Source organism: Pelecanus crispus, chromosome 1, assembly GCF_030463565.1.
Source record: "Pelecanus crispus isolate bPelCri1 chromosome 1, bPelCri1.pri, whole genome shotgun sequence".
Taxonomy (NCBI): Eukaryota; Metazoa; Chordata; class Aves; order Pelecaniformes; family Pelecanidae; genus Pelecanus; species Pelecanus crispus.
This window is the reverse complement of record NC_134643.1, coordinates 222915932-222928796: the sequence shown is the minus strand read 5'-3', so window position 1 is coordinate 222928796 and position 12865 is coordinate 222915932. Positions and strand designations below refer to the sequence as shown.

At 43.4% G+C, this 12865-nt stretch overlaps 1 protein-coding gene across 4 annotated transcripts in view; it reads right to left on the bottom strand.

The window, feature by feature from the left end:
* Nucleotides 1-12865, bottom strand: part of NARS2 (asparaginyl-tRNA synthetase 2, mitochondrial) — a 56114-nt gene that overhangs the window by 26128 nt on the left and 17121 nt on the right. For 3 of the 4 annotated variants that reach the window (XM_075711748.1, XM_075711742.1, XM_075711744.1), the window contains exon 6: nt 10710-10810. In XM_075711748.1, coding sequence (XP_075567863.1) covers nt 10710-10810 — 101 coding nt within the window. Of the gene's footprint in view, nt 1-7700; nt 7776-10709; nt 10811-12865 lie in introns of all 4 variants that reach the window. The other variant, XM_075711743.1, reaches the window with a different exon arrangement.

Here is a 12865-nt window from a genome sequence, read left to right as displayed (position 1 = left end):
ACATCTGCAGGGAGGGGACGAATCAGTCATTTCTCAGGCTAATTGTAAAGGGAAAAGATAGACACAAATAACTGTGAGAACTTCACCACGATGCTGGGACCCTGGCAAAGGGAAACTAGCCAGATGTCATGCTGGCAAAGCAATCAAAGGAGCACAGTAAATACAAGTCATCTGGTAACGGCAATGCAGCACTGACCAGAGGCCTGGACATAACAGAGAAACACAGCTAAAAATACATATAGTCACTGTTATCAACTCCAAACATGAACAATTATTTTTCATCCAGGCATCCACATACTGTTTACTGTGCTCTGCCATTCAAGACATTAAGCAAATACATGCTACATAAATCCAACCTTTATTTGTACTTCATCTGCTATTAAAAACCACATCTGTGTTTTGACACACTGCTGTATCACACTGAGCATGTATAAATATATCTGAAAAGAGAGATGGGAGCTGACTCCGCTCCAATTTCATGGTACCAAGGGCAAAACCAGTCATTTTGTTCTGTGTGCATTCAGCACCTAGCACAATGGAGTCTCAGTCCAGGGCTGTGACTCCTATCCTCTACGATGCAAATAATCAATCATTTAACATTCCCAGACCTCTAAAAGACTTCCAGCATTTAAAAATAACTTGAAAATTCTGCCTAAGTCTCCAAAAGTGCCTAGGTCACAGTTGGGGTTGTGGGCACTCAAGAGTCTTTAAAAAAAAAAGGACAAAAAAATCAGTAGGGCTAATTCCTCATCTCCAACAAAGGCACACACATGGGGGGGGGGGGCAGGGAAGCAAGCCCAATAATCTGTCAAGTCCTTTTCTTTAGCCATTACAGGCAGAGCAGTAATGTCTGTAACGCTGTCCTTGTACGTGCTACCGAAGAACACAAGAGAGGCTTTGAAACGAGTCCCTTTGCAGTTCGCTTCACCCAGATCAGAGCTCTGGACAGCAAGCCCAAGTGCATTGATGCAGTTCACAGGCGCTGCCAGGGTCGACACCAGAAGAAGGCACAGAGCTGTTTAATTAATTGCTCCTTTTCTGGGACTGTATTTTGCTCTGCCCACTTCTCTGGGAAAATTCGAGAGCTTAATGTGGAGGCCAAGAGAATACCCACAGTGCTTCCTTCAACACGCTCAAATGCTGCAAAAGCCAGGGCCCCATCCAGCAAAACGCTGAGCTTGCTTGCCCCAGCCCAGCCAAGGGCTTAGCCACCTTCTAGGTACAGGCTCACAAGAATCCCTTTGGATGCAGACAGCAGCGCTTGGATGCATTGCTGGAGCACAGCTGTCCTCCGCACGGACGATCGCTTGGTGAAGGGAGAAACTTGACTCTTTTCGCCCTTATTTTACACGCTACTGAACCCTCCTTCAGAAGCAGCTACCTCTCCCCCTTTGAGAGCTTTGCGCCACGCAGAATGAAAGCTCATTTCATTTGAACTTCTTGACAATTCATCATTGAGGCAGTGATACAAACCAATAGAGGAGTATAAAGCATCTGTGCCCAAAGCTGCTTAAAATCATCCTTTTAATTAAACTCACACAATGTTTGTAGGCCTGAGCGTCTCTGCCTTACTGGCAATTTTTACACTGCAATCCAAATATAATTAATTGTGCTGATGGTTCCAAAGCCAGGAATGGATTGTGCTCCTTTTCTGAGCCAGGACTCCATGCTGCTACTGGGGTAATAAAGACTTACTTGTGTTGTCAGACCAAGGGGATATAACTCTGAGCAAGGCTATTAATCAAGAAGATGCAATCCCTGCACAGTCAGCTTACAGCCTACGCCAAGGTCACACCACACAGCAGTGACACAGCTGGAGGCAGAAGCTGGTTGTTGTGACTCAGGGCTAAGCACTGAACCACACCAGTACACGCAGCGATTCATTTGTACGGTGCCCTCGCTCTCACCCCCAAATACTACAGGTGTCTGCATAATCACAAATACAGTGATTACCCTGACAAGGTTTGCAGCAAAGAGTTAAGCTGGAAGGCGATTTGTGCCAAATCTTATCTTTGGCCATGCTAAATGAACACAACGTGACCCTTCAGTGAAGTACGTTCCCCCCCACCATTGTCCAACAGCAACCTGCCCCCCACTCCCCCCCCAAAAAAGAATTTAGATTGCAAGAAAATCTAGAAACAATACCTTCTAACCCAAGGATAAAACAACACATGATGTCAACAGAGGAGGAAAGGAGAGCAAGGTGACCCTAAAGCCCAGGAGCTTAGCTTTGTCAGCCACACTGTCCTTTCCCTTAGGAAGGGGAGAAATTAATAAAGCGAGCCATCCAATTTAATTCCACTCTGTTCCAGCGTGACCATATTCATTTTGAGGATGGAGGACCTGCCTGCTGCATCGAAACAAGCGGATGACTTTGCTCAGCTGCCAGAAGACACCATTTGGCTGCAGCGCTTGACCCCAAGCATGACTGGGATTGTTCAGGGACGTTGAGAATTTGTATGTTGAAAGATGTTCTGGCCCAACGCAAGAAACCACAGGCACGCAGACCACTCAAACATACCGATCCAACGCCTCCAGGGCCTAGTTTTTAGAGAAGCAGGAAACCCAGGGCTCCTGATGATGTGAGCAAGGTACAGGTGTCCAGCAGTTTGGAGAAGAGGGAGAGCATTTTACATCCTTGAGCTGGGTAGACTATGTTAAAATGAAACCTCAGAGCTGGACAGAAATACCTGGTTTTTAACCTCAGTGTAAAAATAATACTCCCATCAGTATTGTTTGGTGGTTTGGATTTTGCACAGTGAAAATGCACATGTTTCTGTTGAAAAGGCAGTGGGGTGGACTGAATTTTATGCAGAAAAAAAAAGCAGAAAAAAAGAGTTTTAAAAGATTCCTCATAGAACATGCCACTTCTGTCTGCCCTCTGAGGAAGCACAGATGAGAAAAGCTGCATCTTGACAAGGGCTTCTATAGCGGTACGTGAGGCTTAGGCCTGGGGAGCAGAGCTGGTGTGCTGAGTGCTAAGGTTTCAATTCACACTGTGACAAGATGGGACTGTACTTCCTTTTGTAAGCAGCCAAAAATAAATACATAAATTAAAAAACCCCACTAAGTTCCCAGACAGGGACTGGGAAGTGCCAAAATTCCGCCCCCCAGCTAGTCAGACTGAAGCAATGCAGCATTTTCCCTCGCTGCAACCTCCAGAAGGCAGAGTCCTATCATGCCCGCAGCGCCGCAGGCACAGCAGCACCCTCCTGCCACGCTCCGGGACCAGCTCTCCCCCTGTCACCTCCTCTGCTCTGGTTTCAGCAGCAAGAAAAGAAGAAGATGGGACAAGGATCCTCTCCAGGTCATCCACCTCTGCTTGAAAACGATGCAGACACCCTTGAGTAATTAACAACAACATGACCCATATACCCTAATTAGCTGGCAAAGCACCCCACGCTTTGTATATTAAGCCTCACAGCACACCTAGGCACTGTGTTAGTTTACAGACGGCAGGAGAATAGGGGAAAATGGAGACACAAAAGAAACACAGTTACCCAGAGCCACACAGTGTCTTCTGCTCCAGGCTCAAAGATCTCATCAGCCTGGGTCCTCCAGCCTTTTATGTGATACTTTTGTACTTTATTCTCAGTGGAGTCTTGTTTTGTCCTAGTTTTGATATTATTATTTCTAATTAAAGTAAATAAAATGACCAATTAGCAATGATAACTCAAGCTGGGCTGATGAAAGCCACCAGAGTAGTTACGCATTTATTTAAATAACCATTTCCCATGCCCTAGCTAACAGAGATCTTCTACAAAGGAGTGATACAAAAGGTTTCAAAGATTTAAACAAAACAGGGAGCAAAGATCTCTTTCAAAACTTAATCATCCCAGTGACTCCTACTGGGACAAAAATACATTACCAACATGGGGGGCGGGGGCAATTGTGTTAAATCTTTTGCCTTTCAGAGTGGAAAAACCACACATTCTCCAGAAACTGCATTATAATAGCTATGAAGAAGATTTTTTTTTTTAAAATCAAATTTTTTCAGATGGACACTGGTTCTATGAACTCCGCAAATATGAATCACAGCAAGAAACTGCATCAGTGGGTGCATTACTGCACAAAAGGAGTCATGGTTCAGGCCACATTTCAAAGTTTGGGTGTAGGTATTTAAAATCTCCAAGGCCTCAAATTCTACAGTAGCTAAAGAAAGTAAACAACTGTATTAAAAAAAATTACTAAAAGCTATATTAAATGCAGCACGTTCCAGCTGACTATGAGATGTATCTATACCCATATTCTACTTCAGTGCAATGACAGCAAACCCTTGAAGAAATTCAGGGCATGTGCTATTGGATTTGTGCATCTATTTTAAGGAAAGCTGTGGGAGCAAACAGGGATGGAGCTGCCTGCCTTAACATCTCATAATGGAGCCAATTCTTGGGGCATGGAGGCTCCCTGAGAAGCAGGAGCTGCAGCCCAAACACAGGGCACGCTCACACTCTCGTAAGCAATCCAGTTTGCCATGGCGTCATAAGCCACTGATGGTCAGCTGAGCTGCAGCAACAAACCGCCCGCAGGCTTCTTGCTTGCCTCACTTGTAAAATAAAACGAGTTTGCAGAAGCCATCATGAATGTGGCTACTATGGTACGGGGGAGCATGTGGGCAGAGGGTTATAACAGCCCCATTGTAACTCACAAAGCCACAGTCTCTTAACCCTCTGCAGCTCTCATGGTTTTGTCTGGGCACACGCATGAAGCTCAGCTGCAAGGCCCGACACAAACCTGGATGCTGGGATCTTCTGACACGGACCTTGCGGCTTCTACTACTGCTTCAAAGAGGGATGACAAGATGTTCAGAGAAGGAAAAAGGGCCATGCAGTGGATTCAAGACAGAAACGGAATGGTTTATCTTAGCTTACTTGTAAAAGGAGGACCAAGAATTTCAGCTGATGACACCTTTCACCAGATAAGCGTAAAACTTGTTCTTCTGTTGCTACCTGCATGTGCTTTTTACAGCCGGGAGACAAAATAAAGAGCACATAGTCCAAGACACTACTGGGATTGCACTCAGCCCAGGGACATGGCTGAACTGCAGCTACTCTCCGCATGCTCACCATGTTTCTTGCAATGGAATTACCTGCCTCCCCTCCCCAAAAAGCGGAGAGGGAGAAAGGACCAACACGTCCATGCGGACCGTAAAGCTCCAACCAGCCAAGCGACCCTGGGCTCACTGTTGTACCTACAAAGTTCATGCATTGAGCCTCCCAGTAATACAAAATCATTAACAATCACTGCAGCAGTCATGAACCAGACTGAAGCATGTGGCAATTGATTAAAACCAGACATGTCAGGGTTGCTTTTTATAGCTCCAATTAAGTATCAGCCTAATTAATGGAAGTTAGCGTGCTAATTATAAGAGTCTGCGTTGTGAGTCAGACTCAAACAAATGTTGTGCAAGAAACATCAGAGATTTTTTTCAGGCATCCAAGATAAATAATTACACTTTTTTTTGTTAATTCTTAGCAACAGGAATGTTATACAACTGGACATTATTCCTGCAGCTGCATTCAAAAGTTTTTAAAATTGTAAAATGTAGAGCAAATATTTGCTTGAAGACAATGCAATCTGTTCCATCATCAGCAAGTCATTTTGGAATCAAATTTTAAGGCTGCATTTGCCAGACTGCTGAAAATGAAGCCTCTTTTATGGAAGGCAGCCTCAAACACATCTCTTTTCAGCTCTGCAGTGTTTTCTTGAACACCAATCCAAAATGACAGCTATCTCTCCCTATCTCTTCCATGCTTTGAAAAGCAGTGAAGTAGTGGCATTTTAGAAGTTAAATCAGTGTGATTTCAGTATCTTCTGAAACCAGCAGGAAATTCACTGCGTTCAGCTCTCTACAAACTCAGGCAGACACAGCTAAAATGGTCTGGATGACTGAGATTTTTTTAGAACCTCTCTGCAACCAGAAAAACCAGTTGCAGGATTGCAGAGAATGTCTGGAATAGGCAGAACAGTAGCAAAATCCATGATGGTTTAGAAATCAAGGGGATGTTCTTGAGGAGAGGGGAGTGGGATTAATTATGTTTCAACTAAACCAAATCTGACAGCTAGACATTAACAGGCAGATGTCAGTATGACAGGCTGAGATTTTAAATTAGGCAGAAAAATACAGGTCCTGGGGAGAGATACTGAACTGAAAGTGTCCTAGAGAAAGAATTCACCGAGATGGTCTTGTGGATGAGACTGGTGGAGAGGAAAATGAGAATGAAGCCAAGAATAAACTTAGGAGGACACACTAATTCAGGCTGGAAGGGACCTCAGGTCGCTGGTCCAGTCTTCTGCTTAAGGCAGGGTCAGCGAGAAGGCGTCTGGCCTTCTTCAGGTTGCTCAAGGCTTTATCTAGCTGGGTCTTGAAAATCTCTAAGAATGAAGAGTGCACAGTCTCTCTCAGCAATCTTTTCCAATGCTTGACTGATCTCTTAGTGATTTTTTCCCCCCTATATCCACTCAGAACTTCTCTTGTTTCAACTTAGCCCCATTGTCTCTTGTCCTCCTGTCGTTCACCATTGCAAAGTGTGGGCCTGTCATCTTGATAACCTCCTCGCAGGGCCTAGCAGGCTGCTATTAGGATGCCCCTGAGCCTTTTACCCATTTGCAGGGAACTTCAAGAGAATGCAAGACAAAAAAAGAGAGGAGAAATCTGCTGAAGGTCTGATAAGAGAAAAGAAACAGAGCTAGGGAGAGCAAAAAATGAGGAGAGAACTTATTCTGTGATTTAGGGAGGGGATAGCCTCCAGAGCTTTTAGGAAAAGCAGTTTTAGTTAAGCTCATGATGCAAAAGGCAGAACAGACAGTGCCTGGGATGAAACGTGGCACAAGGAAAATCAATGCAAAACAATGATGTAAACTATTAGCAAGAGGGGCTGAAAGGAGAGGAGCAGGTATAGCTTGTGGAAAGTGTAGACGGGTGAAAGGAATAATAAAAAAGAAGATATGAGTAAATACAGCCAGTGAGCTGTACTTCTTGGCAACAACTGGTTTTGGCTGTCTCCAGTATGCCTCTGAATCATCTTCAGCTGTCACAGGCCCTCCAGCCCAGTTCAGGTCCCCAAAGGGGACTTTATCCTCACCGGAGGATCACAGGGCAAGGAAATACCGCAAGGATTTCACAGCAAACCAATGACATTTAAAACCAGTTATTGGAACACACACAGTCCTACAAGCTTCTACCACATACACTGGTTACTGACTCATCCGAGACTGAGAAGACTAAAGGGGACAGCTGTATTACTGCATAAAGACTTTTCTGGAGACCTTAAAGAGCCTATAGATTTATAGCAGCTGACAATGATTCAGACACCCCGAGCAGTCAACCTAGATGCCATCACTGCAAAGATAAAGTACAATGAAATGAGAAGTTGTGCCAACTAGGCCTTTCGTGTCATACTGAGAGACAACATGAACTTCTCTGACCTTGCCTTCAATAACAAGCATACACAGCACAGCAGACAGTCAATAAGCGCAGGAACACCTCTCTTCCCAATTTTCCTCAAAGAAAAAGGCTAAAACCTCACAAATCATAAACGGCTCGCTGTTCTCTCCTGTAATCGGGAATAGCATCAAGCAGCCCTGCCATAAAATGGAGCCCTGAACAACACATAGGCACGGGTATTCAGATGATACCCAGCGGGCTGCAAATGAACTTGCAGCAAGGGCAGCAGAAGAGTTAGTTCCAGACACATCTGGTAAGTCTTCTCCATACCTCTCCTGCCCAGACTTTTCCAACCACAGCCTGGAGGTTGGTCATGAGCTCTGTAAAGCTAAAAGCTAACTCCAAACAGACATGACTGCCTAGCTGACTTTCCATTCCCTACCACAAAAACCCCATGGACAGATTCCTCCCTGCCTCTCATACCTATGCTGCTCCACCCCTGGTTTCTAATGGACTTTCTGCAGGATCTGTCTCTGCAATTCCACATCCCACAGCAAGTCACAACAGGATATGGGCAAAGACTGCACAGGGAAGGGTCTCCCAAGCATTTCTACCTTGGTCTCCTCCCACAAATTCTCAGGGACCAGTTGTTCCCGAAAGCCTTAAGACTGCAGCAAGTCAACATTTTATTTGAGCTAAAGGGCATTTTTGAAGAACAGCTCCTTTTCTGGGCATGAAAAATTTAGTCTGACTAAAACAAAGGTTAAATTTCACAGGATCAAATCCAAAACACGTAAATCTTTACTGTTTTGGCTGCTTTGTTTATTGGGAAGACCAGAATATTCCCATTTTGGAGGGAGAAGGACTCCCACTTTTTACTACTCCGAAAGCATCATCAAAACACATTCATTTGCCAAGCAGCTCTGGTTGCTATTACGTACTTACGTTCTTTGATCATGTAGGAGTCCCATTCACAGAATAAGACCAACTTGATAATGACACATAAAATCTTCAGAGTATCTAAAGGGTTTCACGGTATCTAGAGGGTTAATACTGTGATGCATCACTACGGTGCTTCTGCATTTAGAAGAGCTTGATCTATTTTTGAAGACTGAAGGGATTCAATACCACTTGAGCTGTAGGCCTCAAAAACTCAGTGTGCTTAAATAAAACAAAAATAAAAGGAGCAGGTTCACAGAACAGCTATGCCCCATTGTGAATAAACACAGCTTATCTAAATTTAGATGACACTGGATCCATTTAAAATGCCTGTTAAGAACAACACACTACTGTAAAACAGGAACATGAAGCTGTAATGTAACCTACTACATGCTGAAGAGCACTGATTTGTTTACCCATCCTTAGAGAGCAAGGTGCACCTGAGTGATGTCAATGGAAAAAATATGTAGCAGACAAGTCTTGCATCTGCCCAGTTTAGCCTTCTGCTCCATCCCAGAGCACACTGTGTACTATTTAAAGGGAACAGACTGATGTAAGAGAGTGAGAATGTATTTCAAGTTAATCATTACAATCCACACTTTTTCTTTGGACTTATTTGATTTGTGCAATTACGTCTTTCAATAAAGGTCACAACACATGAGAGCCAATTAAGTCTAACACATACAAATGCATGTCATCCCATCTTCTTTCAGGGATGCAAAAACCCCACCACTCCTACAGTTAAACAAACCTCTTCCTCATTAACTTTCCCCAGCTAATGTCTGAGATGACGCATCAGCCTTTGGCTGCCAAGTGACCTGTGCTTCTCTCACAGCAGCCAGGGCACCACATGCGAAACATCTTGTCCATCGAGAACCTTTAGCTTGAGTATTTCAGCAGACCACAGCCATCTAGGTGGTCTGAGGAGAGACACTGTCTCTCAGAGATAACAAGCCAGCCAGGCAGAAAAGAGCTTTCTGAAGAAATTTATACCTTTTGATTCATACGCAAAACTTGCCCTTTGAACAATTTCACTGCAGCTATTTACCAGCAGCCAATTAAACTGTGCAACAGTGATTAAATAAAAACCAGCTACACATTTATTATTTGGTTCTCAACACTGGATGTAAGGCATTGACAGCAAATATTAAGACTACTAGAAATACTTGTTAGAACCTCCACACGAAGAGGTAGATCTTCCAAGTTCACATTTTCTAAAACTAGGATCTTACCCCTCTCATCTTCAGGAGATTTGCACTGGACAGTAACTAATCACTTCCGAAGTAATCTTAAAGTCACTTAAGTGCATGACGAACCCCCTTGGCAAATGGCAAACAATTGCAGTGCTACCTGCCTGAGACCTGGTCTCTGGCAGGCTTTATCAGCCATTCAGCTGGCAAGCAGTGATTTGGCTGAAGTACCACATCTGAGGAGAACACACAACACCCATTGCAAGCGCTCAGAAAACTGTGCCTTCAAATAAGGCATTGTGCTGATTTGACTCCATCTGTTTAATGTACTAATTTAGTTAATTTATTGGGAAAATTCAGTGTAGATGAGGACCAAACCCCCTAATCAAACAGAACTGTCTGACAGACTGACACTTTCACCTCTGACAATCTCAGTGAACTATTAACATTAAAAGCTTAAGGACAATTTCTTTTTTAATCAAAGTCAGTATTAACTATTTGACTGTGATCACTTTAGTGGCTAGAATGAACAAAGCATCAAGTATGAAAGCCATGAAACAGGAGAAGTGGGAACTGGCAGAAGGAAGAAACAACAGGAAGACTGAAGGAGACAGAAAAAGGAAGCTTGGGGAAAAAAGGAGAAGAAAGGAATGTGATAGCTAAAATGAAAAAGATTTTCTTGGTGGTCTGAGGAGGGACACTGTCTCTCAGAGATAACAAGCCAGCCAGGCAGAAAAGAGCTTTCTGAAGAAATTTATACCTTTTGATTTATAGGCAAAACTTGCCCTTTGAACAATTTCACTGCAGCTATTTACGAGCAGCCAATTAAACTGTGCAACAGTGATTTTTCGTCTTGGCCAGATGTCAACAACAACAAGAAGACACTTAAGGTACTACAGTTATTAGCAACAATCCTACAGTCATTCCCATAAAGATAACATCTCCATCCAATGTTCCCAATCCATGGCAAGCAGAAGGAGACTCCTAATATTTACAACTATTTCATAGAGCAGAATTAAAAAGCAGTCTAGTTTTCCCCTGCCTAGGCTGGCCTCTCACACCATCATCCAACCACTGATGCTCAATTTGTTTCTGGCACACACATGGCAGACACCTAATTGGATACCAATGAGGCAAAATTACCAACTGAGAAGATCCCACAGATCAAGCCAAAAACTTCTCATTTTGCTCACCCTGCCATCACTTCCAAATGAAGCTGGCCAGAAACTGTCAGGAAGGCAGGCACATCGAAGAAATGGGTCTTTTCCACAGGTTCTCTTGCCTCATTTGATCTCTGTAAGTCAAAAAATGAGCAAGAAAGTCAGACTATTGGTGTTTGAATAAAAAGCACAGCTCCCAGATTATTTTCCCTTGTTCTCTGAAAAAATTCCATAAGGTTCAACCCAAACACTGCTGAGATGGAATCCAACAGCGTGGTAAGTCATAATACAATGCTCCCCATCTTTGCTCAGACTGCTAATGGGCTCTAAAACCTGTTCAAGCAAAACACGTTAAGAGAAAACCCCACAAGAAAAAGCATTCTTGGGGACTTCTCTTTCTAGGGGTCCGATGCAAATAATGTGTCTGTGTAGTGAAAAGCCATACTTTAAGTGGGAAATACCACAGCTCCTGCCTCCACTTTCGGTGATTTATGAGGATGTGGGTTGTAGGAATCACAACAACTTGCAGAACAAGTTTGTGAACTGTGGCACATACCTCCAGTGTCACCAGCAAAGTTTGGACATGTCAGTACAGAGGAAGGATAACACAGTTCTTTCAGACATTTCTCAAACTAACAGGGATTGTAAATTGAATCACCAGCGACTAGTTATATCAGTTCAGCTGAGAGGGAAGTAACTTGTTAAGATGACACAACTTCAAGGAGTTTGACTGCGTGCCCAAAACTTTGCGGAAAGCACAGAGTTCATAGAAAGCTAAAAGAATATGTGGCTCTTCACGTCTCACCTCTTACCTTTGTATGTGGGTATGTCAGGAGCTCTAAATTTTACTCAGAGAAAAGAATTGTATGACTTAGGTGTTTAAACACCTATGAGCTGAATTAGGAATGACATTGTAGAAAGGAAGGAGGCAACAAAGTGTAAAACAAAATGTCAGGAAGGACATATTCACCATTTATGCAAGCAAGTCTGAGAACAAGACTGGTAGAAATGCAGATTTTCTAGAGTAGCCTCTGATTTTTGGCTCCCCAGTAAAGTAACACACATAAAGCTAAGGGCCCGTCTACCTAGGAGTTTGGGAGCAGGAGGAGAAACTGCATCCCACGTTTCTGGGAAATGCAGACATACAAAATGAAATTCCCCCTGGATTATCTGCTGCGGAACATTTTGCCCAGCAACATACAAAGGAAACATGCCAGCCTATCAACCCAGTCTCCAAATACAAGTATTGATTTTTCTCTCTTTCCTACCAAGATGAACAGTGAGGGGCAGAAGGGAAGAATCTCTGTCACTTGGAAGTCTGAAGCTTCATGCAGCATTGCCTTCAAAATTCCATTTCAAGTCTGGTGAGAAAATGGAGGAGTATTTTCCGTGTCAGGTGCACCGACTTTTAGCAGACTTAAAACCAGTGCTATTTCCTTTTCATGCGCAAATGAATTTGTTTCCATTGCAAAAAGACCAACAGTAATCAGAAGGAAAAAAAAAAAAAAAAGGAATGCAATATCCTCCTATGACCTGTTATTCAGTCTTCAAAAAAAGAAGAACTGAAACAATATGGAGTTGGAAACATCACAGCTTACACATTATATAGGCACTGAAAAACAAGCTATGTTTCATTTCAGCTTTTGCATATTTTTTCAGGTCACCAGCTATTTTAAGCATAAAAAACCTACGAGTAATGGAAAATTTAGCAAGTTCAGTGTTTCATTATGAGAAATGGACTAAAAAACACCCATTCCATTAAAGTGATGGTATATATATATTTTTTTTTTTAATTTACAGGCACAGAAGAAAAATTAGAAGACCTCTGTGTCAAGCACTTTAAAAGTCATTTGAGCATAAGGACTGTGCTTCACCATTTCCCTGGCAGGCACCAAGCTGACTGAAGAAAGTCACCAGTCTCCTGGGCTACGTTAGGCAAGGGAGGGGATCCCTTCCTCTGCACAGCACTGGTGACTCACCAAGATCGCTGGGTGAAGTGCTCGCCTCCCCAGTACAGGAGAGACACGGACATACTGGGGAGAGTCCAGCAAAGGGCCACAAAGATGATTAATGGACTGGAGCATCTTTCCTATGGAGAGAGGCTGAGAAAGCTGGGACTGTTCAGCATGGAGAAGAGGAGGTTCAGGGAGGATCTTATCCATGTGTATAAATATCTGACGGAAGGGAAT